At 50.3% G+C, this 26075-nt stretch overlaps 1 protein-coding gene across 1 annotated transcript; it reads left to right on the top strand.

Annotated features, from left to right (window-relative positions):
- Positions 1–19583: 19583 nt before the first annotated feature.
- On the top strand, positions 19584–21767 carry LOC143175330 (uncharacterized; the record flags this gene model as incomplete). The annotated part of the gene is made up of 1 exon (XM_076374068.1): positions 19584–21767. A coding segment is annotated over exon 1 (2184 nt), but the record flags the coding sequence as incomplete, so codon positions are not given.
- Between the last annotated feature and the right edge of the window lie 4308 nt (positions 21768–26075).

Genomic DNA, 26075 nt, shown 5'->3' with positions numbered 1-26075 from the left:
TTGAATGAGCCGAGTGAATGGTTTACGTTTGCGGGTGTGCATGGACAGAGTGACATCGATGTCACTCTGGTGAATGATGGATGGGCCAGGTGTCAGTTTGAATGGGAAATAAAGAGTGATTGGTGTGTGAGTGATCATAACGTCATAAATGTGAGAATAAGGTGTGCGAATGCGAGTGAGAATGCTGTGCGTGTCGGAAGGAGGTGGTCCAGTAGAGGGGTCGACTGGGATGGATACATGAGTGAATTGAAAGAGTGCGTAGCTTTAGATGGTATGAATGTTAGTGAGAATGCGAGTGCGAGTGAATTATTAGAGTGTCTGATGTCATGGATCTACGTTGTGAATGATAGGCGTATGAAAGTGTTAAAATCAGGAAGCATGATGAAGCCTGCATGGTGGACGCGTGAGTTAGAGAGAATGAAGAGGAATGTGAGACGAGTACGGAAGAAATTCCAGAGAGCGAGGAAAAGAAGAGTGAATGTGAGTGAGACTGAAGAAGAATATAAGAAATGTATGCGTGAGTACAAAAGAGAGATTTGTCGTGTGAAAGAGAAGAACTGGAGACAGTTCGTGTGTAAATGGAGCAACGTAGATCCATGGGGTGCTGTGTACAAGATTTGTAGAGGTAAGAATGGGAATGAACGTCTGAGTACGATGAATGTTAATGGGAGAATGACGAGTACGTGGAAAGAGAGTGCATGTGCTCTACTGGACAGCCTCTTTCCGGCAACGCAGATGCGTGACTCGGGAGAGTCTGTAGGTATGCGAGATGTACGAGTGAATGATAAACGTTTTGAATGGAATGAAGTTGCGAATGCTGTGAAACGAATGAAGATGAGAAAGGCACCTGGCCTGGATGGTGTGACTGGAGAAATGATGATGCGTGTGTGGTGTGCAATTCCGGAGTGGATGGTAAGAGTGTATGATGAGTGTCTGAGAACCAACTCTTTCCCGTGTGAATGGAAGAGAGCGAGAGTTATAATGCTGCTGAAATCCCCCGAAAAGGTGAGAACCGACCCCAAATCGTATAGACCGATTTGTTTGTTGCCCGTGTTGGGCAAAGTTTTGGAACGAATGATGGTGAATCGGATGGAGTGTAGAGTGAATGGACGAATGAGTGATGCCCAGCACGGGTTCAGGAGGGGTCGGTCCACCGAGAGTGCTTGGAGAAGAGTGAAAGAGTATGTGGAACAGAGTGAGTGCAAGTATGTTTTGGGTGTGTTTGTGGATTTCAAAGGAGCGTTTGATAATCTAGAATGGATGAGAGTGATTGAGAAGTTGAATGAGTATGGTTGTGAAGAGATTGGGCTATGGATGGATTATTTCAAGGATCGTGTTGTATGTATGGAGGGAGTGAATGATGTTGTATGGAAGAATGTTGAGCGTGGGTGCCCACAGGGGTCCATCATCGGTCCATTCATATGGAACCTGATGATGGATGAACTCCTGTGGGCCCTGGATGAATGTGAGTGTAAATGCGTCGCGTATGCCGACGATTTAGTGTTGATTGTGGAGGGACGAAACCGAGTGGAGCTGGAGCGTAAGGGAACTGAATGGATGAGAATTGTGAGTGAATGGGGAGCGAAAGTGGGAGTGAGTGTTTCTGAGAGTAAAAGTGTGTGTATGCTGTTGAAAGGGAACTTGGCCAAGACCAGATGTCCAAACGTGCGTGTGAATGATAAATGTTTAAAGTATGCTGAGTGTGTGAAATATCTGGGTGTGTGGATGAGTGAACGAATGAATTATAGAGTGCATCTGAAGAATGTTAGAGTGAAAGTGACGAATGTGGTAGGACAGCTGATTCGTGTCCTACGGAGTGAATGGGGAATGAGAAAGAATGCGCTGCGTGTTATGTATAAAGGTCTGTTTGAAGCGTGTGTGTTGTATGGTGCGAGTGTGTGGTGTGATGTGCTGAAATTTGCGTATGGAAGGAGTATGCTTGAGAAATGTCAGAGAGTCGCGTTGTATGGATGTGTGAGAGCATGTAGGACCGTCTCGACGGAGGCACTGCAGGTCTTAATGGGAGGCCTCCCTTGGGACCTGCAGTGCCGCAGGCGTGCGATCGTATGGATGTTTAAGAATGGTGTGAGTGTCGGTACGAATGAGTGTGTGAATGATGATGAGTTGAATGGTTTAACCTCGGCGGAGTGTATGAGACTATTAGATGAAAGGCTGTATGATGAGTGGCAAAAGCGTTGGGATGAATGTCAGAATGGACGGGTAACTTATGAATTTATAAAGGATGTACGGTTTGCGAGTGAATGTACGTATTTTGATCCTGGTATGTATGTGTTGTTTATGTTGACTGGTCATGGGATTATGAATGCGTTTTTGTTTGAGCGTGGTTTGTGTGAGAGTCCTTTGTGTGCGTGTGGAGAAGCGAATGAGGATTGGAAGCATGTGTTGTGTGATTGTCGTATGTATGCGGACCTCCGCAGTCTTGATAATTGTGGTGTGACTGTGCGAGAGGATGGTAGTGTGAATGTTAGTAATGTATTAAATAATAAGGCATGGTATGAATGTTTTTGTGTGACTGTAAATAAGATGTTTGAAAGGAGAAGGATGAATGCCAGTGTGAATGCGTTTTAGATATAGGTGCCCTAGGGGTCGCAGGGCGGAACCCCGACAGGCGAAGGTCCGCGGGATCAGGCCTCGGCCTGGTCACCGCGGCGGATTCCTGTCGGATCCGTTGGAGTGTGGCGACTCCACGAACCCGATGCTGGCCAAACCGAGGCCTGGATTGTAGGAATACTAAATACGGGAGACAGGGTTTACTCCGTCGAAAAGGTCAAACCAGTAGACCTTAAGACTGGTACCGCGGGGACCGGTTCGCCCGCCGGGCTTCGGCTCGGTCCGGTCTTGGGTTTGGACTCGCGGGGGCAGTGGTTGATAGCCAAATGCTGGCTAGGGACCCCTTTTTCCAGGGTCCCGGCGGGGGAGCTGCGTCCCAACAGCTCGCGCACCGGCCTGCTAAGCCGGTAGGGTGTGGAAAGTCTCCCGGCACCACCAGTTGTCTGTCTCAAGGTCCTACAGCCTTGAGGCGCCACTGGTAGTCTTCGCGGTTTGCGGAGTCTCGCTGATTGGGCGTTATCCCAATCCCGCGCCAATGGGGGCCGTCCGGGGAAACCCTCTGGGTATATATCGGACGTAAAACAACTTGACTTTATGTCCCTATCTACTTGCCCCAGGGGCCGTGTGGCGATCACGGTTCGGGGAGTGGCGCCCCCGGGCTCCTTAGCTAGGGTCTAACCAACCCTTGGTGTGGACGAGACACCTTGATATGGCAGGCACAGCTTATTCATGTATGTAAGAAGCCGAACAGGTCCTACCAATAGACCTGCGATTGGATTGGTACTACGGGCGCTCCGGTTGCCCATGAGGGCGTACGAAGGGTGCCTAGTCCCCTTGTCCCCTCGCAGAGAGTGACCATGGGTGCTTGTCCCCGGGTCCTCTCGGCCGGTGCAATTGGTGTTGGATTCGTAGTGGCAGTGGTTGCAGCCTACATGCTGGGCAGAGACCTTTCGAGGGTCTCGGCGCGTGAGCAGCGTCCCACCTGCTCCTGGACCAGACAGGAAATCTGGTAGAGTTTTTGGAAAGGTAACTCGGCGCTACCAACAGTCTACTTCCATGGGACTCGTCATCCCCGGGAAGCAACGCTGGTAAGGCTTCGGCCTCAGCTGACTGAGCTTAATCTCAGTCCCACGCCCATGGGGACTCTCCTAGGTAGGCCTTCATGGCAGGTACTAGGAGAATAATCTAGGGTTCCCTCTGTGCCTATCTACTGGGGTATACAGGTGCCCAGCTTCATTCTGGCACAGCCAACCTCTCCTTCACGTGGTGTACCCTGGGTAACTTTCGAGTTTGCCAACGAGGCTCTGGCGCGACTCTCCTGCGAGCGTCCGGGCGGTATTTATACCGTACGGACCGCGGAGTCGTCAAATACCGTAGCCGGTATGTCTAGCAACGACCCACTGGGGACATCCACCCAGTGTTACGCGAAGCATAACCGGTCGGGGGGCTTGCCTTAACCGGCCGGTCCACGAGGAGAGAAACCTCTCTAATAAATCCGAAACCTTAAGTTATGGTGCGCGGCGAAGGGGTGCGGGCCGTCCTTGCGATGGTCCGTGGTTGGTGGGTGCATCAACCCTTAGCGGCCAACCTCGAGGCACCTGGCGAACCTCGTTGTATTCAGCCTTCCCTCCTGGAAAGGGCGTCACCCGGGAGGGGGACTTCATTTCGTCCCTACTCGTGGGATCAAGTATGGTCAGATCAAACAAAAACAAACAAACAAAGAAGATGTCGAGTGAGGAGGTCATTAAGGGCCTTATTGAGAGAGAGGAGACCCTGGTAGCTGAAGGGGAGGATTCACCCCTCTCCGACACTATCAGGGACGATCTGGACGGCTTCCTTGCGGGGCCAAACCGAAAAAGAAGGATACAGAAGCCGGAAGGTTCCGAATCGGAATCCGGCGAAGAAGAGAGAAGTAGGCAACCCAAAAGGCGGACAAAAGGAACAACGCCATATGAGCGGCTCACAAAGTGAGCTACTCTAGTATTCAATACATTACCACGATATGGCATCAGCCAACAAATTATGGAAAGTGGAAGTTTTGCCACCCTCCGTAGTGCATTGGACGATGCTTGGAAACAAATAGAATCCGATGACACTTACGAGGATGTGCAACAAAGAGAAAAGGAGTTGTCTGTCAAGCTTGAAAAAGTTGAAAAGGAAATAAAAGATCTCAAGGATCAGAGATCTGTAGCTTGTAACAGGCTACATGAGAGGATTGAGGATGCCGAAGGGCGGGCTCAATCTCTCTTAGTAGAAAAAGAAACAGAAAGCGAGAAATTATATAAGAAGCTTGAAGAAGCCGAAAGGCGGATTCAATCTCTCTTAATAGAAAGAAAGACAGAGTGCGAGAAATTGTACAAGAAGCTTGAGGAAGCCGAAAGGCGGATTCAAGGCTTGGAAAAAGAGAAGGCATGTGCATGTGCCAAACCAAAGCCAAAGGCTTTGGAAAAGAAATCGTCCACGGCGGAAAGTACGCCAAAGAAGAAGGACATGGTCAAGTCCTACGCGACTGTGACCATGTCTAAGAAAGAATTAATAGAGAATGGACCGACACGCAATGTCGTGACGGTCTACTTAAAAGACAATGACTCCGACTGGGAGCAAACGAGAAAGGCCATGACACGAGGCTTTAGGCCAACAAACGAGAAACTGCAGGTTAAGGCAGTAAAAAAGATAAGTAAAGGAGGCCTCCTCGTCGAAACGGCGACGAAGGAAGGCCTCCAAAGGCTCATAAATAATAAGCCCTTGCAAAGCTTGGGACTTAAGATCGGCACTCCGCCGAAGAAGAAACCAAAGATGGTCATTTATAATGTACCAGACTTGGACGAGAATCAGTTGCTTTTCGCTCTAGAAAAGCAAAATGGCGAAGGGATATCGCCTGAAGCGATAAAAGAAATAAAGCCCCTGTTTAAGACAGGGAAAGGAAACCGCAAAAATTGGGTGATAGAAGTATCACCCAAAGCAAGGAAAGCACTCAAGGACAGAGGAAGGCTGTTCCTTGAGTGGCAAGTATGCCACGTACGTGATTACGTAGTGGCAGGGAGATGCTTCCGCTGTCAGGCGTTTGGCCATATAGCCAAACACTGCCGGGCGGTTGCAGACACATGTGGCCACTGCGCCCAAGAGGGACACTCCTTCAAGGAGTGTCCAAACACGAAAGAGAAGCCCTCTTGCATTAACTGCAAGAGGGCCCATAAGCCACATAGGCACTCGTCCAGATCGGACGAGTGCTCAGCGTACAAGTACGCTATAGCGAACCTAATCCAGAAGACGGATTATGGAAATTAAATGACGAAAGATGGTGAGACTCCACCCAAACGACGGCGCGGGCATAACGACCTCACGGAAGTTATGTGTCGAGAGGGTGTGATCGCAACTTGTTGCGATCAAAACTCTTACAGAAGCTTGTCCTGTAAGCCCGCTATAGACCGAATGCGACTCAGCCTCCTCGTGGTCCCGCTGGTAACGTCCTGGACGGTAATACTCCGTCTCGACGGTTATTATCGGACAGGGCGGCTAAATGAGTCGCGCCCCGCGAGGGGCGGTCTTCTCTTCTGATGATCCTGCGGGTGAAGGAGAGGTTATTCCAAACACAGGCATCGTACAGGCGCCGGCTGTACGGTGCTCCCTTGGCGAGGGTTCCGCCAAGGAAGTGGAGGCCTATCAGGCTTCTCGTTGTGACTCGTCACATGCCGATATGAGTGTAATCTCGAGGTGCGGCATGCCCTACTTCAGGGTAGCGATATACCTTCTGTCCCTATCTACGTATGATGAGTTGAATGGTTTAACCTCGGCGGAGTGTATGAGACTTTTGGATGAAAGGCTGTATGATGAGTGGCAAAAGCGTTGGGATGAATGTCAGAATGGACGGGTGACTTATGAATTCATAAAGGATGTGCGGTTTGTGTGTAAGTGTACGTATTTTGATCCTGGTATGTACGTGTTGTTTATGTTGACTGGTCATGGAAGTATGAATGCGTTTTTGTATGAGCGTGGTTTGTGTGAGAGTCCGTTGGGTGCGTGTGGAGAAGCGAATGAGGATTGGAAGCATGTGTTGTGTGATTGTCGTATGTATGCGGACCTCCGCAGTCTCGATAATTGTGGTGTGACTGTGCGTGAGGATGGTAGTGTGAATGTTAGTAATATATTAGGTAATAAGGCATTGTATGAATGTTTTTGTGTGACTGTAAATAAGATGTTTGAAAGGACAAGGATGAATGCTAGAGTGAATGCGATTTAGATATAGGTGCCCTAGGGGTCGCGGGGCGGAACCCCGACAGGCGAAGGTCCGCGGGATCAGGCCTTGGCCTGGTCACCGCGGCGCATTCCTGTCGGATCCGTTGGAGCGTAGCGACTCCACGAACCCGATGCTGGCCAAACCGAGGCCTGGATTGTAGGAATCCTAAATACGGGAGACGGGGTCTACTCCGTCGAAAAGGTCAAACCAGTAGACCTTAAGACTGGTACCACGGGGACCGGTTCGCCCGCCGGGCTACGGCTCGGTCCGGTCTTGGGTTTGGACTCGCGGGGGCAGTGGTTGATAGCCAAATGCTGGCTAGGGAGCCCTTTTTCCAGGGTCCCGGCGGGGGAGCTGCGTCCCAACAGCTCGCGCACCAGCCTGCTAAGCCGGTAGGGTGTGGAAAGTCACCCGGCACTACCAGTTGTCTGTCTCAAGGTCCTACAGCCTTGAGGCGCCACTGGCAGTCTTCGCGATTTGCGGAGTCTCGCTGATTGGGCGTATCCTAATCCCGTGCCCATGGGGGCCGTCCGGGGAAACCTTCTGGGTATATATCGGACGTAAAACCACTTGACTTTATGTCCCTATCTACTTTCCCCCAGGGGCCGCCGGTAGATGGCGGTTCGGGATTTTGCGCTCCCGGGGTTCCCGAGCACTCGCATACCGTAACCGGCTGTCGTTAGCAACGACCCACCGGGCCAGGGGGCCTAATAACCCTCTGTCCCGGTGGTACGCGCGACAGACCGGCCGGGGGTCTTGCCTTAACCGGCTGGGCCGCGAGGAGATAAACCTCTCTAATAAATCCCTTGCTCAAGCTATGGTGCGCGGCGAAGGGCGCGTATCCGCCTTGCACGAACACTGTGGATACGTGGCCGGTGGGTGCACCGGTCCCTAGCGGCCACCCTTGGGGAACCTGGCTCACCCCATTGTAGAAGCCTTCTCCTCCGGAATGGGCGTCACCCGGAGGGGTGACCTTTAGATCGACCCAGCTCGTGGGAATACTCATGGATAAAGATAAAAATTTAAAACTCGGGATATACTGGGGGGGGGGGGAAAGACGAAGGGGGAGACTTGCGAGAGGTGGAGATGCGTCCACCCTCGCAGAAGGGACGCGCTTTGTCGGGAGTTTCTAGAAGCGCCAGCCCGGCGAAGAGAGTAAAAAGGACGGCTTCCGATGTGGGGGAGAGTTCTGGTATGGCTGCTAAGAAGAGTGTGTGTGTGCGTGAAAGGGATGATGAGGATAGAATGCGTGAGATATCAGCGAGAATGAGAAAGTATGTGTTCACGGAAGCTAACCGTGTTTCGAAAACACAGGGCGAGTTTCTGATGAGTTGTGTGAGTGAGTATGAGGAAGTGCTTGTGCGTTTGTTGAGAGAGAATGAGAGGCTGACTGGAAGACTTGATGAATGTGAAAAGAATGCCGAGCGAATGAATGTTAATGTTCAAAGAATGAGTGAAAGTGTGCGTCATGTGAGTTATGCGAGTGCTGTGGGAAAGAGTGGTGAGAGAGTGATTGCTGGGTCAAAACCAGGAGTGAGTGTGAGTGCGAAAGCCAGTATGCCTGTGAAAACGTTTGCTGTGGTAGTGAAAGGGAAGGATGAAAGTGTTAAGATAAGCAGTGATGAATTAAAAGAGAAGGTCCTGAAGAATGTTAGTAAGGACCTTAATATAAGAGTGCGTGCGGTAAGAAAGACAAGGAGTGGTGGGCTTGCCATCGAGGCTGCAAGCGAGAAAGAGGTACGAATGTTGCATGAATGTAAGAAATTTAGTGAATTGGGTCTCAAGGTGGAGACCCCCAAGAAAGTGGGCCCAAAAATAATGGTGTATGATGTTGAAAATGAGATGACGGGTGAGGATTTTATGAATGAGTTATATGTCAAGAACTTTAAGAATGAGGGTGTGAATGAGACAGAGTTTAAGGAGAGAGTGAGAATAGTGAATAGGAATAGTAAGAAAGGAATGAATGTGGGTAACGTGATTGTTGAGGTCACGAAGCGCATGAGGGACATAGTTATGAATGAGGGACGTGTGTATGTGAAATGGAGAGCTTGTAAGGCGAAGGATTTTATGAATGTGATGAGGTGTTTTAAGTGTTACGCGTATGGACACATGATGAGAGAATGTAGCGTGCAAGACAGACTGTGTGAGAGGTGTTGCGAAAGTGGGCACCTCAAAGAGAAATGTAAGAGTGAGAATGTATGTCGCAATTGTAGAGTGAAAGGTCTGAAATCGAGCCACTCTGTTCTGTTTCCGGAATGTCCGGAATATGTCAGAATGATTGAGAGGGAGAGAATGAGAATTAGCGATGACTAGTCGCAGTGTGAATGTTTTGCAGCTGAATTGTCAGCGTGCGTACGTGGTAATGTGTGATGTGGGCAGAGTGATGTGTGAAAAGGGTATGAATGTAGCTTTGTTGCAAGAAGTGTATGTGTCGAATGGGTGTGTGAGAGGCCTACCGTCGTCATGGCGGGTCTTCTCCTGTGGGGAAGAGCCTGGCAGGGCGGCGGTGGCCGTGTGTGATGAGTGTCTGGACGTAGTTTGTGTGAGTGAGTGTACGAATGAATTCGGTGTATGTGTGTGGTTGAGAGGGGATTTCGGGGAGCTTATTGTGGTGTCAATGTACTGTCGGTATGGCCGAGAAATCGAGCCCTACCTGACGTACATGGACAGAGTGAATGCGTTTGCGAATGGGAAACGAGTGCTGTTTGGAATGGATGCGAATGCGACCTCCCCCTTGTGGTTCAGCAAGGGTGGGGGTCGCAACAGAGAAAATGAAATGAGAGGAAGAGTTTTGGAAGAATGGATTTTGATGAATGGTATGATAGTGTTGAATGAGCCGAGCGAATGGTACACCTTCTGGGGAGCGAATGGACAGAGTGATATAGATGTGTCATTGATGAATGGAATGCCGGCCGGAATGGAATGGCAGGTGAGGAATGACTGGTGCGTGAGTGACCACAATGTGGTTCAAATAGGAATTAAGTACGGTGTGAGTGAAGCAAGGAATGAAAGTATAAGGAGAAAATAGCGATGTAAGAATGTTAACTGGGAAGAATATGTGAATGACTTGAGAATGACTGCAGAAGTAGATGGTGTGAATATGATTGAAGAAGCGAATGTTAATAGAATGGCTGAGAGAGTGACGGGCTGGATCCAGGAGGTGAATGGAAGGCATTTGAGTGAAAGCAGAAGAAGGAATGATAAAAGGATTGCATGGTGGACGAGAGAATTGAGTACCCTTAAAGGGAAAGTGCGAAAGAGTAGGAGAGCATGGCAAAGGGCGAGAAAGAGAGGGAGTGAAAGAGTGAGTGATAGGCAAGAAGAGTATAAGAGGAATTTGAATAGTTATAAGTATGAAGTGAGAAGAGTGAAAGAAGAAAACTGGACACAGTTTACGAGTGAATCGTCCAACCTGGATCCATGGGGCCCTGTGTATAGAGTGTGTCGTGGAAGGAATGAGAGGCAAAGTATGAGTGCGTTGAATGTAAACGGAATATCGTATTCCACGTGGAGTGAATGTGCGAGTATCTTGATGGAGTGGTTCTTCCCAGTAGCGAGAATGGAAAGCGAGACTGTGGTAGAGAGTGTGAATGAGATTGAACCGGTGAGAATGTTCGAATGGAATGAAGTGAATGTAGCGGTGCGAAAGGCTAAATTGAACAAGGCACCCGGTCTGGATGGAATAAATGCGGAAATGATGAGAATGATTTGGAACGCGATCCCGGGATGGTTGTTGCGAATGTATAATGAATGCTTGAGTCGTGGATGTTTTCCCGATGAATGGAAGAAGGCGTGCGTGGTAGTGCTCCCGAAGTCCCCCGATAAACCGCGGACGGACCCCGCGTCTTATAGACTGCTGTCCGTGTTGGGAAAGACGCTGGAACGAATGATGGTTGCGAGAATGGAAGCTAGAGTGAATGAAAGTATGAATGAGGCCCCGCACGGATTTCGCGGGGGCCGTTCGACGGAGAGTGCTTGGATGAGTGTGATGAAGTATGTAAGAGAGAGTGAAAGTAAATACGTTTTAGGTGTGTTTGTTGACTTCACGAGTGCTTTTGATAATTTAGAATGGGTGAAAGTGATTGAACGTCTGAGTGAGTGTGGATGCGAGGAGATAGCTCTGTGGCGGAGCTATTTCCGTGGGCGAAAGGCATGTATGATTGGTATGAATGATGTTGTGTGGAAAAATGTTGAGAGAGGCTGTCCACAGGGGTCCATCTGTGGTCCATTCGTCTGGAATTTGATGATGGATGGGCTCCTGTGGAGGTTGAGTGAAAGTGCGTGTAAGTGTGTCGCGTACGCTGACGATTTGCTGTTGATTGTGGAGGGACAGAGCAGAGTGGAGATCGAGAGGAAAGGGAGTGAATGGATGAATGTTGTGTATGAATGGGGGGAGAGTGTAGGAGTGAGGGTGTCCGAGCGTAAAACCTCGGCCACCCTCATGAAAGGGCGATTGAGTGCGACGAGGTGTCCATGTGTGAGGATAAATGGTAAATTGATAAAGTATGTAGAGCGAGTGAAGTACCTGGGTGTGTGGATGAGCGAAAGAATGGGCTTTAAAGAACACTTAGAACACCTCAGAGTGAAAGTGATGAATGTTGTAGGGCAAATGAGAAGAGTGTTGAAGTGTGAATGGGGAATGAGAAAGCGTGCTGTGAGAATGGTATATAAAGGTTTGTTTACGTCTTGTGTAATGTATGGTGCGAGTGTGTGGTGTGAGAGCATGAAGTATGGGTATGCGAGGGAAATGATGAATAGATGTCAGCGAATGGTGATGTATGCATGTTTGAATGTATGTAGAACGGTAGCGACTGAGAGTATGAATGTATTAATGGGGGTCCCACCTTGGGACTTGGAGTGTGTGAGACGAGGCCTGGTATGCATGATTAAGAACGGATGGGACATATGTGAGAATGAGTTGATAAGCGTGGATGAAATGGATGGAATGACGATGGATGAGTGTATTGGCCTCGTCAATGAGAGAATGTATACTCGATGGCAAGCCAGATGGGATGAATGTGAGAAAGGAAGAGTGTTGTATGAGTTTGTGAAGAATGTAAGGTTTGCTGAATGTAACTGGTTTGACCCGAGTGTGTATGCGTGCATGATTATGACTGGGCATGGAAGTTTGAATGAGTTTCTGTACAAGTGTGGTTTGAGTGAGAGTGAAAGATGTATGTGTGGGGCTGTGCGTGAGGACTGGATGCATGTGTTGGTTGAATGTCGAATGTATGATGATTTGAGAAACCTGAGTGAATGTGGAGTGAATGTTAATGATGATGGTAGTGTGAGTGTGAGTGGTGTGTTAGAATGCAAGGCAAAGTATGAACGGTTCTGTGTGTTTGCAGCGAATGTGTTTAGAAGGAGAAGAATGTGTCTGAGAGTGATTGTATGAATGGTTTCTCAAGGGCGCAGGAGGGCTGCCGGGCCAGATCCCGGAGGCCTTTGGGGTGTAACGCCCCCACGTATCCGAGTTGGCTTCACCCAAGTCGGGGTCTGCAAGGGCCCCAATGGGTAGTGGATTGGTTCCACGACAGGCAGACCAGTATGGCCTTCTTCACTGGTACCGCGGGGGTTGACAGTGAGCCCCCGGAGGGAATTTCCCTCCGGCGTCGACCATTTGGGTTGGACTCGCGGGGGCAGTGGTAAGCCTACATCGCAGGCTAGGGATGCGCGTCACCATTATGGCGTGACATCCCGGCGGGTGAGCTGCGTTTCCAACAGCTCGGGTGCCGGCCTGCTTAGCCGGAAGGGATGTTAGAAAGGTCCCGGCCCAGACCAAGGGTGTCGTCGGGGCCTGCACCCCGATGACGAACTTGTTAGTCCCTGGGGAGATCTCTCTTCGGGGGCCCGCTGGTTGGGCGTATCCCAACCCCGCGCCCATGGGGGCCGTGTCTGTTAGACCTTAATGGTGGGTACGGGCACGTTAAACACACAGGACATATTCTGTCCCTATCTACTTGCCCCAGGGGCCGTGTGGCGATCACGGTTCGGGGAGTGGCGCCCCCGGGCTCCTTAGCTAGGGTCTAACCAACCCTTGGTGTGGACGAGACACCTTGATATGGCAGGCACAGCTTATTCATGTATGTAAGAAGCCGAACAGGTCCTACCAATAGACCTGCGATTGGATTGGTACTACGGGCGCTCCGGTTGCCCATGAGGGCGTACGAAGGGTGCCTAGTCCCCTTGTCCCCTCACAGAGAGTGACCATGGGTGCTTGTCCCCGGGTCCTCTCGGCCGGTGCAATTGGTGTTGGATTCGTAGTGGCAGTGGTTGCAGCCTACATGCTGGGCAGAGACCTTTCGAGGGTCTCGGCGCGTGAGCAGTGTCCCACCTGCTCCTGGACCAGACAGGAAATCTGGTAGAGTTTTTGGAAAGGTAACTCGGCGCTACCAACAGTCTACTTCCATGGGACTCGTCATCCCCGGGAAGCAACGCTGGTAAGGCTTCGGCCTCAGCTGATTGAGCTTAATCTCAATCCCACGCCCATGGGGGCCCTCCTTGGTAGGCCTTCACGGCAGGTACTTGGAGGAAAATCTGGGTTCCCTATGTCCCTATCTACTGGAGTTCACCGCTAGGAGGCGCAGGATACAGACGCGAGTTCACGTCGCTCCGTGTTTCGAGGCCCAAAAAAGTGGTAAACGTCGAGGAGAAATCCATTTTCGTTGTATAAACGTGTAGTGCAAGTGATTCCGTGCATACTGTGCTAAGAATCGTGAAATTCGGACGGCGAGGGCCGAATATATCGGGGAAATAAAGTTAGCGTCGGTTGGTGACGTCATTTGGCGTCACCTGAAATTTCGAAGACTCGTTCTCGTCTTAAAAACCGCGGGACCGTAGAATCGCCGCGGCCAGTGGGGTAAATAAGACACTCTGACATAGTGTTGTGATAATTTCTGGTGAATTGTCGCAAATTAAGGATATTAATCGATATATATTCCGGTATCAACGACAACAGATTTGTCGACGCCATCTTGGACGCCATATTGGCGGCCATACTTCTGACGTCATACGCTGCCAGCAGCTCCCCTCAGCGCCAACGACGGAGCCGCCAGCAAACAGCCCTCACCGCAGCAGCGCCGCCATCGGCCAAATAGCGAACCACCCAGTCGAGACCCAGCCGCCACGCCGTCAACTTCGGCCGCGAGGCGAGATGCAGAGGTCGTCGAGGAAGAGAACGGTCGAGCAGAGGTCGGAGTCGGAACACGATGAACGCGACTCGTCCTCGTCCTCCGGATCCACCATACCGACGGATGATCTGGACAGCCCCGCCAAGGCTGCGTACCTGGAAGGAAAGGAGGAGTGGTCGCCTGTCCGAACCAGGAAGGGGAAAAATAAGAAGGCGAAAGCTGCGAAGCAGCTAAAAATGGAGGAAGCCGCACCGAGGTAGCTGCAGTGACGGGGAAATCAACAGCCACGAGGAAGGAGGTGACTGGGGCGAGCGACACACCCAGATCCACAGAGGCCGCTTTCAGTAAGTCCCGAAATATTAATCAATTCATTTTTAAGTGTATCACCACGCAAACGGAGGCAAGCGACACCGTCAAATCGGAGTTAATTAACGCAGTAGGCGAGTTGACCCACCTACTCACCCAGGCGCTCGTAGATAAAAGTAACCTCGAGGGCCAAATAAAGGCCCTCAAATCCGCGGCCATCTTCCGCGCTACCACCCCCACAAACTACCATACCGCGACACGTCCCCCTCGCCGGGCCCCACGATCCCCCAGATCGGCCCCCACCCCTCCCGCGGCGACAAACAACAAACCCGAGGCCCAACGGGAAATGACCTGGGCGGAAAAGGCCCGAATTCCTAAACGGATAATAGCGATCGCGAACCCCAAACGCGATCAACCGAACATAATAAAAATCGTCCCGAGCGACACCAAAACGTACGCCGACTCAGCGGCAACGTGGAAAGCCGTCCTGGAGATGGTCTCCCCGGAGGCCAGCAAGCTTCAGGTCCGAAGCGTCCGTCTCCTTCAGGGGAACGGAATAATTATCGAGGCCGCAAAGGGATGCGACCTCTCGACCCTCTCCACCCACCCAAAGCTTAAATCGGACGGTTTCACGGCAGCGGCGCCCCCGAAGTCGAGCCCCAGAATCATCGTGCACGACGTACCGCGGTCTGATAACGACCGATCCCTGATAGAGGCGATTGTTGCGCAATATTTCTCGGGAAAAGAAAAGGCCGTCGTGAGGGAGCAAACGAAGGTCTCATTCAAGTCGGGGCCAAAGGACAAGGACACTTGCAATGTCATTTTCGAGGTGTCCAACAAAGTTCGCGAGCTGATAAAAAACAAAGGCCGCCTTTTCATCGGCTGGAATAGTTGCCGTTCGAGGGACTACATTGTAGCCACGCGCTGCTTCAAATGCCAATCCTTCGGGCACACGACCAAATACTGCCAAGCCCCTAAAGAAATTTGCGGATACTGTGCCGCCGAAGGACACTCCTTCAAGGAGTCTCCAAACAGAACCAAGTCCCCTGTTTGCTCCAACTGCCGGAAGGCCGGCAAGGAGCACAAGCACTCCGTTAAGCTGGAACAATGCCCAGCGCATAAAGCAGCACTAGAGCGGGTCCCTCAACAAACCGACTATGAATAACGCCCATAGTCGTACCCATAGCCAGACCCTGAAACTGGCACAATTAAATATGCGCGGATCCCAAATCGTCTCCCTCGAAATGTCCCGCATTATGAGGGAGAAAAATATCGACATCCTGTTCATGACGGGAGCCGTACAACGTGAAGGGCAAATTCATCGGCCTCACGAACTGTACGGCAGTCACGGGCGCGGAGCCTGGCAACCGAGCCATAGCAGGAATCGCGATACGTAATCCCAACCTCGAGTCCCTAAAGCTGTCGCATCTCAGCGACGACTATTGTACGTGTATCGAGGTAACAGGACCATTTGGGAAACTGTACCTCGCTAGCGTATATTTCAAATTCTCGCATGATATCGAAAGATATCTGGCGAGAATCGCGCAAATATGCCGCTCCCTCCGCGGACAGAGATTAATAATTGCTGCCGATACCAACGCGAAGTCCACCTCTCCGGTTCTGTCCGGATCCACAATCACGTGGGAGGAGACCGCGTTAAGTCTCCTCCACGCCCTTGTTCCCGACGACGCCCCGGACACGCTCGAGTGTCAACGTCGTAAAAGGTCCGCGAGCGTAACCCCCCCGGATACGCCAGACACTCCGCCCTTCTCGGAACAGGAAATTTGCCATGCAATCGGCTCGATTCGCAATGGCAAAGCTCCAGGTTCCGACCTTATCGAGGTCAGAATGCTTAAGGCCGCATACCCGGTCCTAGTAAGCGAAATCTCAGCCCTCTTCAACGGCTGCCTGTCACAAGGCAGCTTCCCGAAGCCATGGAAATATGGCTCGATACGCGCCCTCCTCAAAAGCCCCGATAGGGACGAGTCCGCGGCCAGCTCCTACAGGCCCATCTGCCTTCTCTCGGTGGTTGGGAAATCCCTGGAGAAGCTGATCCGCGAAAGGCTGGAGACCATTTTTCTCCACCCCGGCTATGCTTCCCCTAGGCAGTTCAGCTTCCGAAAGGGAAGGTCGACGACTGACGCCATCCGCGCCGTCAGCAGCGGGTTCGAGAGGTCAACGACAAAATACGCGCTCGCGATTTTGTTTGACATCTCGGGCGCGTTTGACAACGTGTGGTGGCCCAGCGTCCTCTTTCGCCTCAAGGAGCAGAACTGCCCGCGAAACCTATATAGACTCTTCGCGGACTATCTTAACGACCGTACGGCCTCACTGATAGGGAAATTGACCCGTGTCGAGAAACAGGTAACCAGAGGATGTCCTCAGGGCTCAATCTTAGGGCCCAGCCTCTGGAACCTTGTGTTCGATAGCCTGCTGATCACCCTGGCCAACAAGGGAATAGAGGCGTTCGCCTACGCGGACGACCTCTTGATCCTCGTCCCAGGAAACAGCAGGCTTGAATTGCAGGAAAAGGGACAGCACGCGACAACCATCATCGAGAAATGGTGCGAGTCCGAGAAGCTGACCCGTTCACAGGAAAAAGCTGAGATGATCCTCTTCCGTGGTCATCTCGACACTCGAAGGCCCCCACAATTAAGATTCAATCGAGGCAAATACTTATGGTTGAAACCGTAAAATATCTCGGCGTCTACCTTGATCAAGGCCTGAGGATCCGGACGCACGCCCGGAAAATCAGGTCGAAGTGCGCCGAGAAATATAACTCCATGGCCGCCATAGCCCGCAGGAACTGGGGACTCAAATACGAGTCCCTAGATGTTCTATACAAGGGACTTTTCCTGCCAATCGCCACGTACGCCGACCCCGCGTGGAGCGACCTGGTGAATAAGACCTCCGCCTCAGAACTCCTAAGGGCGCAAAGGTACGCTCTCCTGCGTACCACCAAAGCCTATAGGACAGTATCAACCGACGCTCTTCATATAATCGCTGGCGCTCCTCCGGTGGACCTCGTCATCAGACGCGTAGCGGATGGCAGAAGCGCTGAGACGACTTTGCCCATGGCAGATACACCCACCGCTTCCTGCCATGCGTGAGGCAACGGATGAGCATGGGATGGTTCTCTTAGGACCATTACATATCTCAGTTCATCACGGGTCACGGTGACTTCGCGGACAAACTCCACAGCAGAAGGCTAGCCGATAGCCCCCGCTGTCGCTGCAGTGCCCCCAACGAAATTCCGAGCCACCTATTATTTGAATGCCCTCTGCATAACGCAGAACGCGAGCCCCTTCGAAACGCCTTGCGGACCACCGGGAACATGGATTGGCCCCCGCCCCCACCGGACCTGATTAGGGAATCGATCTTCCCGGCACTGGCACAAGCCGCGCGCGACATCCTCCGCGCGAGGGAAAAGATCCGGGAAGATCGCCCCCCACGCCGCGATCAATCTGCGAGACCATCTCCAGCAGCAACGCCCCACCCGACGCCGACCGCGGCCGCCCCGCCACGCGCCCTCGCGAACCCGTCGCGGAACCATTATACCCGGCGATGTCGGGATACCCGCGGACGAGCGACACCACCCCCACCCACCTGCGAAAAAAACCGTGACCCCCCCCCCGCGAACCTTTTCTTTTCTTTTCATTTCTTTTCCCTTCTATTCTTTTCCTCTCTTTCTCCCCTCCTTTACGCTTCCCCTCAACCCCCTCGCACTCAACCCCTTTTCTCTTTCTATCTCTCTCACCCCTTGTCTTCACCCCACTCCGCTTATCAAAACCCTGACAGTCCATGCGGGCGGCGCTTCGGCACCGTGACTGTAGGGTTCAACGGCGAAGGCAATAGCCGTAGCCAACCCGCTCGGGATCAAGCGAAAGCTAGCGAATCTACCTCCACGTGGTCCCCACTGGACAGCGCTGGACGTTGCTTGCAGCGTCCAGGGCTGACGAAATGAGCCGCTTCCCCTCTTCTAGGGGTAGATCCAACTTGTCCGATGACCTCCCCGAAAGGGGCAAGAGGGCAGGGTTGTTCCAAGCCATATTCGTCACAACATCTTCGGACTTCCCCTCGTAACTGTTGAACTAGAAAGTAGGGCCGAATAACACCAGGCCGGCGCTACCGATATGAGAATAACCTCGAGGTGCAGTATGCTCTCCTGAGCAACGCCTAGACTACATGTCCCTATCTACTTCCCCGAGGGGCCGCCGGTAGATGGCGGTTCGGGACTTTGCGCTGCCGGGGTTCCCGAGCACTAGAATACCGTAACACGATCAGTCTCGACCTGACCGTGGCGGTGTCAACATCGTGGAGTGAACGCTCCCGTGTGAATCTACCATGACAACGGACGCGAGGCAAAATAACGTGGACCCCAACAGCCCCCGCGGGTCCATGGCAGGGAGACCTGCATCGGCAGGGGGGCTATCTTATAATGGACCAGGCAGGACAATGGAAAACGAGATGGATCACGAAATGGACAATGTCTAAGTGTCCACTAATAACGAAGATACTGTCCATACTGACCGACCAAGGACGGCAAGGACCATAGAGAAAGACATAGAAGCAGCTGAGGATGCAGAATCTAAAAGAAAACGAAAGTGCCAAGTGTAATCGAAAGTTGGCACGTCAGTGAAAAATGTTTCGGACCGTGGAGTGGACACTCAACGAGTTGGCGAGAAAAACTTGTACGTGGCAGAAAGTGGACATTGTGACGTATCAGCCACCAATAGCACAACATCGTACCTCGAAGGACAACGACAGGGCAACCGTTTTTCCGAAACATGCGAGTGCCAAGTCGAAATGAAAGTTGGCCGAGCAACCGAAAACGCTTCAGGCGTTGAAATTAACACCCCCTGGACTACCTTAGACGTTCCTAGCGACACCGAGAGAGGGCGCGAGGGTGTATCAACCGAAAAACGAACCAGTTCAAATACTGGAAGACTGAGAAGAATTTTTACAAGTCTTGAAGTTTTCGAATACCAACGAAATTCAGAAGTTTGCACCTCAACGGATAACGTTTCAGGCAATGGATGGGACACACCCAGGGCTACCCAAAGAGTCCCCAGCGACACCAATAGAGGGCGTGGGAGGCTGTCAACGATCGAAAGGACCGGCACAAATTCCGCAAGGTTGCGAGTAGAAAATACCATGTTAGAAGTGTACAGGCACCAACCAAATTCCGAAATTGGCGTGTCGGTGGAAAATGAAGCTGGACATAACATAGGACTAATCCAAACCACCGAAACAATAAGAAGAGAATAAGAAAAGAACAAGAAGAAGAAATAGAAGAGGAAACAACAGAAGAAGAAAATAAGATCGTAATCAAGGTACCGATGGAGGAAGTGCAATACTGCAGATTCCAAAGATGCCAGCAAAGGAACGTGGATTTCCTCAACCTTACGGACCTGAACAGACATTATAAAGGCCAACATAGCAGTAATGACATTGCGTGGCAATGTAGAAAATGCGGCAAGGAGTTCCCCGGTCTACACAATTGTAGATGCCATATCCCAAAATGCAGACAGCAAGTGGAGACACAAGAATTACCACACATATGTGAAAAATGTTCGCAACAATTCCACACTGCCAGAGGATTAGCAACACACGAGAGGCACAGACACCCAGAGATGCGGAACAGAAAAAGGCAAGAAGAAAACGATCGCCAGAAAGGGAGACCGGGTAGAAGAAATTATGTATGGACGGAAAAAGAAATAGAAGAGCTAATAGCACTCAACCAGGAATTCGCAGGAGAAAAAAGACCTAACGTGGAGATAAGGAAGAGAATGCCAAGTAAAACAGTGAAACAAATTAGTGACAACAGAAGAGAATTAAATAATCAGGCCAGAGGAGTACAGCAGGAGAGTGTCATAGAAGAAGAAGGACAGATAGCTACGAATGAAAATGTAGAAGAAGAATCCCGGGAACAAGAAGAGGAACACCAACAGCAAAACTCAACAACTCTCCTTCTAAACCTTGAAATAGAAGATTTAGACGATATAGTGGACCAAACGTGGCGAGAACAAATATCGAGGGCCATTAAAAGAGTGTCCCTGCGCAGGAAGGATGAATTGCACGAAATAACAAAAGAACTGGACGAGATATTCAACAAGATAGAAGAAGGTGAAGATGCACCATCACTAATAGACCAGTGGATCAATAATTCGTTCAACCCTATCATATTGGGAGAAGAAAAGAACGAAGAGATAGAAAAAAGGCAAGACCCAAAGAAAATAGGAAAGAAAGCAGGTCGGATAAACACAAAAAAGAACAACCACAACCGAAGAGCGAAATTTAGATTCGCCAGATGCCAAGGGCTATACGAGAAGTGCCCTAAAAAACTAATAGATATGGCGATAAGCGGTGATTTCTCCGTGCTAGACAAAAAGAAGGAACTCCCGGCAGAAGTGGAAATTAAGACACTTTACGAACAAGTGTGGGGACAAAAGGGACCAAAAGTAACCAGCAAAAAAGAGCATCCTGAAGCCACTTCCTTACTCTCAGCCTGCCCACCATATACAGAAGAGGAAATCCTAAAAAGACTTAGGAAAATTAAAAACAACACAGCAGGCGGACCAGACAAAATACGAAAGACTCATCTAAGGAAGAAAAGCATAGGAAAAACGCTGGCAAAACTATTTAACATGCTAGTGCTCACAGGTCACTACCCAACACCGTTGAAAATGAATAGAACCACACTACTGCCAAAACCTAACAAAGACCCAAAGGATGCAAGGAATTGGAGGCCTACAACTATAGGCTCCCTTGTGGCAAGGATCTTCTCAGGAACCTTAGATCAAAGAATGAGAAGAATCACAACCCTATCAGAGAGGCAAAAGGGATTTATACAAGAAGATGGATGTAAGAATAACATAAGGATGGTGGAAACGATAGCTTCGAGGATGAAAGTAGAAAAAGGAGGAATCATAAGTGTAATAGACATATCCAAGGCTTTTGACACCATACCGCACTCAGCGCTGGAACCCAGGCTTAGAGAAAAGGGTATACCTGCACATATTATACAATTAATAAACAACGTGTACACTGATTGCAGAACAGTAATCAAAACGAAAAGCAACCAGGGAATTGAAATAGAGATCCAACGTGGAGTTAAACAAGGAGACCCTCTATCACCCCTACTCTTTAATATAATGATGGACGAAATAATCGAAGACAAAAGCAGAAACACTAAAAGGATCGAAATAAATGGCAAAGGAATAGCAGTTCTAGCGTTTGCAGATGACCTAATCATCATAGGAAGGGATAGAGAAGACGCACAGGAACAGCTACAGATACTGGACCAGAAACTAACAGAACTGGGTATGGAACTGGCAACTGATAAATGCCTCACCTTTGAAATCGTAGGAAAGAAGAAAACGTGGTACGCCAAGAACCCGGAGCTGAAAATAAAAAATAAGGAACTACTATGCGCCAGTCCAGAACATGCGATCAGATACTTAGGAGTGGACATAACTCCATGGAACAACGTCCACTGCGAGGGGACCACGCAGAAGATAAAAGCGCTTTATTCACAAAGAATGTTCCCCCAGCCTTACATTGTTTGGCTGGAGGTGGGTATACATAAGCGCCTTTATGGCGAAGGCTATATCCAATGTTACTTTGATATACATATACATATATACATCTTAGATTAATTAATTATATACAATTGTGGCTTATATTTATAAATTTTATAGGTACATGCACATGAATAAATAAATATAAATAATTTAAACGTAAATAAATAAATAGAATAGATAGATAAATGAGTAACTAAATAATAGGGAAAGAAATAATAAGAAAAGAGATAGGAAGAGTGGTGATGATGCATGTACATATAAATATAGATATTATGGGTGGACGTGGTGCTCGATTGCATGATTATTATTGTCACGGCCACTACCGGGGTCTTAATATACCCGGTCCTTCGCCATTAGAACTAAGGAATTAACAGAATACAATAAATGATGGACAGACAAATAAATGCATGAATAGAGAAATAAATAAATACAGTAAATGAATAAATAGAAACAATAAATAAATAAATACATACAATAAATAAATAAATAGAAACAATAAATAAATAAATAAATAAATAAATAAATAAATACAGTAAATAAATAAATAGAAACAATAAATAGTAAATACAATAAATAAATAAATAGGGACAATAAATAAATAAATGAATACAATGGATAAATAAATAAATACAGTAAATAAATAAATAAATAAATGTACATAAATACAATAAATAAATAAATATAGAGAGTTAAGTAGATATAATAAATAGATAGCGAAGATAGGTATTTATAGTAGCCGGAGCGCATGCGCGGCAACAAGTGCTTAGAAGCGGTAGACAGGCGGGGGGGCAGGCAGTGTAGGCGGTGTTAGTGTGTAAGGTAGGGTAATGTAAGTACTTGGCTGGTTAAAAGAAATAAAAAGAAAACGAAGTGGTATCTACTAGTCAATTGTTAAAAGTGTTTAAAAGAAAAGAGAAGCCCGAGAATTAATAGATCAATATATACTTAAGCCTGGTAAAATAGATTTAATAGATAAAATAATAAGAAAGAAAGTTAGGAGTTCTATGTCTATGTATTTGTAAAACCTGCGCTCCGTTAGTCTTATTAGTGTATAGTCTAGTCATTAGTAAATAAAATATTAAAAGTTAAGATAGCTAGTTGAATATTTAAAAAGAATGAGGGAACAATAGTTGGCAAGAGTAAAATAGTCGGGTAGGTTAGATAAGTTAAAAATGGATTAATAAAAGAAGAATATAGAGCTAACTAAATAAATAAATAAATAAACGCATGAACGAAAAAAAAGAAGACTAACGAAATAAATAAATAAATAAATAAATGCATGAACGAAAGAAAAAAAAAAAAAAAAGAAGAAGAATAACGAAATAAATAAATAAATAAATACACAATTAAATAAATAAATAAATAGATAAATCTGCCAATTTGGCAGATTCATTGCCAGGCATGCCATTAAAAGTAATTTAGTTGACTAGGCTAGTTTAGGCTAAAGTCGCACGGTTTAAAATTATTTGTACTTACATTCCCGCTGCACTTCCCAGGGTCATCCACCGCTTAGGTCAGGGGAGTTCACCCCCGCAGTTTCTAGATGGGTCGGCCTGAATCAGGGGCCGGGACATCCTCGGCGAGTGCCTCGCGATATTGGCGAACTCCCGATACGTGCTCCACGTAGATATCCCGGCTCCACCGGACAGTCTCCGACACAATGAGCCGGCGCATCAGAGAAGCGTATCGATTACCAATACGCAGAATCTTCAGCACCGACCCATTGGCCGGATCCCACGAGCCGAGAGCACCGACGACGATCGCGGAGACCGTCACTCGATAACCGCGCCCTCCGAGAACGTCGGACAGGGACTTATACTTATGTATCTTTCGCTCCCTGGCCTCCTCGAACGAAATATACTCGTTCTCGAAGGGCACGGTAACATCGACGATGACGAAGCTCCTTGAGGGCTCGTGCCTGACGACGATATCAGGCCTCAGAGCCCCCAGATCCCCGTCGATGTCCTCGACCGTCCGGTTTACCCTTACTTCCCCTGGGAGCCGGCACGCCTTAGCGATGCGGGAAACCACCGCGTCGTGGCGGAGTTGCCAGGCTGCCGAGTGCGGACGGCAGTGGCAAAGGACGTGGGGAAGGGATTCGAGCTCCGCCCCGCATCGCCGGCAACGCTTATCACCCTCACCCCAGCGTCTTGCCCCGTTAAGAGGCAAGACGTCGAGGCGAGCTCGGTGAATGAAGCGCCAATCGGCGAAGCGGGTGAAGTTGCCGCCGCGGAGGAAGTGGTTTGAAGCACCACTCCGCGACGACACCCCGAATACCTTCCCCTGGTCCTTCTTGCGCTGAAGGCGCTGGTGATAGTGTTCTACCACTGCCATCCGCAATCGGCGGATAATCTGGCCCCTCGCCACGGGCGGAACTATGGTCTTCCGATCGCGAGAACCCCTGAGCGTAATCGCGAGCTCAGATCTCGCCTCGCTCCACTGCCAACGCAATCCGAGCAGGTCCCGACTCCTGCGTGCCGCGTTCCGTGCCCTCGACCACAGCGAAGAAACGTCCCCCCCGTCCCTGGCGAAGTACCCCTCCAGCGAACCAGAGAGGTACTCGGCCAGGTCATTGTTCGACGGGTTGGTATGGCCGCTTTTCCTGGCTACAGCCTCGCGCAGTGAGTTCCAGGCCAACTCCCTGACCACCGCATCATCCGCCGTCAAAAGACGGAAGCCATGAGCGATGGTCAGGACGTCGGCCATGTCAGCAAGCGGAAGCAGTCCACATCCCCCCCTACTGGGTGGGAGGTAGACTACCTCCGCGCTGGCCCGCTGCGGGAGGTTGAGCCAGGATTTGGCCATACGTCGCACTCGCTTGTCGACTTCGACTAAGGGACGTTTCTCCACGTGGGCTCCCCGCAGGTAGAAGTCGAGGCGTGGCAGTATAAAAGCTGCCACGGTCTCGGCCTTCTGCCACGGTGCCAAGAGGGAACGGTCGACGGCCTGCAGGTCCTGGACCAGCTCGTCGATCGTCAGCAGTGGGGTTTGACGGACCTGAAACCCGGTGGGAACGCCCAGGTGTTCATAGGGCTCACCGGCTATCAGGGCGCGCATTTGCTGACCCTGGATGGTGAAGCGAGTGGCACGGATCCCGCGCGGCCCCCTGCCACGATGGTGGAGGGTCGCGCATTTTGCGGGATTAAACCGCAATCCGATGCCACTCGCCGCAGCATCCACTGCCTTTAGCAGCGTTTCCATGCCCTCCGGGGTGTCGGCGATCAACGCGAGATCGTCCGCGTACGCCAGGACACTGTGCCGATGGCCGTGCAACGTGTAACCCGCCGAGGTTCCACGCCACAGGGCTCATCGGACAGCCCTGGCGCACCCCGGAGAGGATGGGAACGGGGTCGGTAAACCCATCGACGGTCCGCACCCGTGTGGTGCAACCGTGGTACATACTCTTCAGAATATTCTGAAGAGTAGAGGGAACCCCGGCCTCCACGAAGGATTGGTAGATGGAAGCGTGGGGGACCGAGCCGAACGCGTTCGACAGGTCCAGCCACGCCACCACCACCTGACGCCCCCACCTGCGAGCGTCTGTAAGGGCTCCCTGCAGCACGAAGTTATGTTCGTAACACCCCTCGTACGGCAGGAAGCCCTTTTGCGCGGGACTTAGGCGCTTATTTTTGACCGACCACTCGACGAGACGGTCAGCCAGAACAGCGGCGAAGAGCTTCGGGGTCGTATCGGACATGGCCAGCGGTCGCCAGTTCGACAGGTCGTCGCGATCGCCCTTTTTGTGCACGAGCACAGTGTTGGAAGTTTTCCAACACGAGAGGACCGACTCCAGACGAAGACATACGTTAAACAAAGAGGTCAGCAAATGCAACCCCGGATCTGCCCTTTTCAGGTCATTGTAAGTTAGACCGTCGGGACCGGGCGCAGAGTTTGTCATACGCCTGATCCGACGATCTACCTCACTCACTTCGAAGAGCTTCACCAAGGCCACATTGCTGGCCTCGTCTGGAGCCTCGATGGAAGGCGGGGGAGGCCTAGCTCCCAGGTTCCCCGCCGGTGAGTACATGTTGAGGAAGTACTCATGTACCCTGTCCTTAGGCACTTTGCAGTGCAAGGACGGGCCCATGAGCACCTCCTGAACAGCACGCCGACGGTTCTGCCTGAAGAGCCGTTGTATACGCGTAGCCTCCCTTACCTGGTCCCCCCGCGTTGGTCCACCTGCCAACACAGGACGATCGCGGTGACCGTTCGAACCGCGAGCCGCTTGGTCGCCCGACACGCCCCTAG

The sequence above is a fragment of the Nomia melanderi genome, unplaced genomic scaffold (assembly GCF_051020985.1).
Source record: "Nomia melanderi isolate GNS246 unplaced genomic scaffold, iyNomMela1 scaffold0064, whole genome shotgun sequence".
In the NCBI taxonomy this organism is placed as follows: Eukaryota; Metazoa; Arthropoda; class Insecta; order Hymenoptera; family Halictidae; genus Nomia; species Nomia melanderi.
The sequence above is the reverse complement of the archived record's forward strand: the minus strand, read 5'-3'. Positions and strand labels throughout refer to the sequence as shown.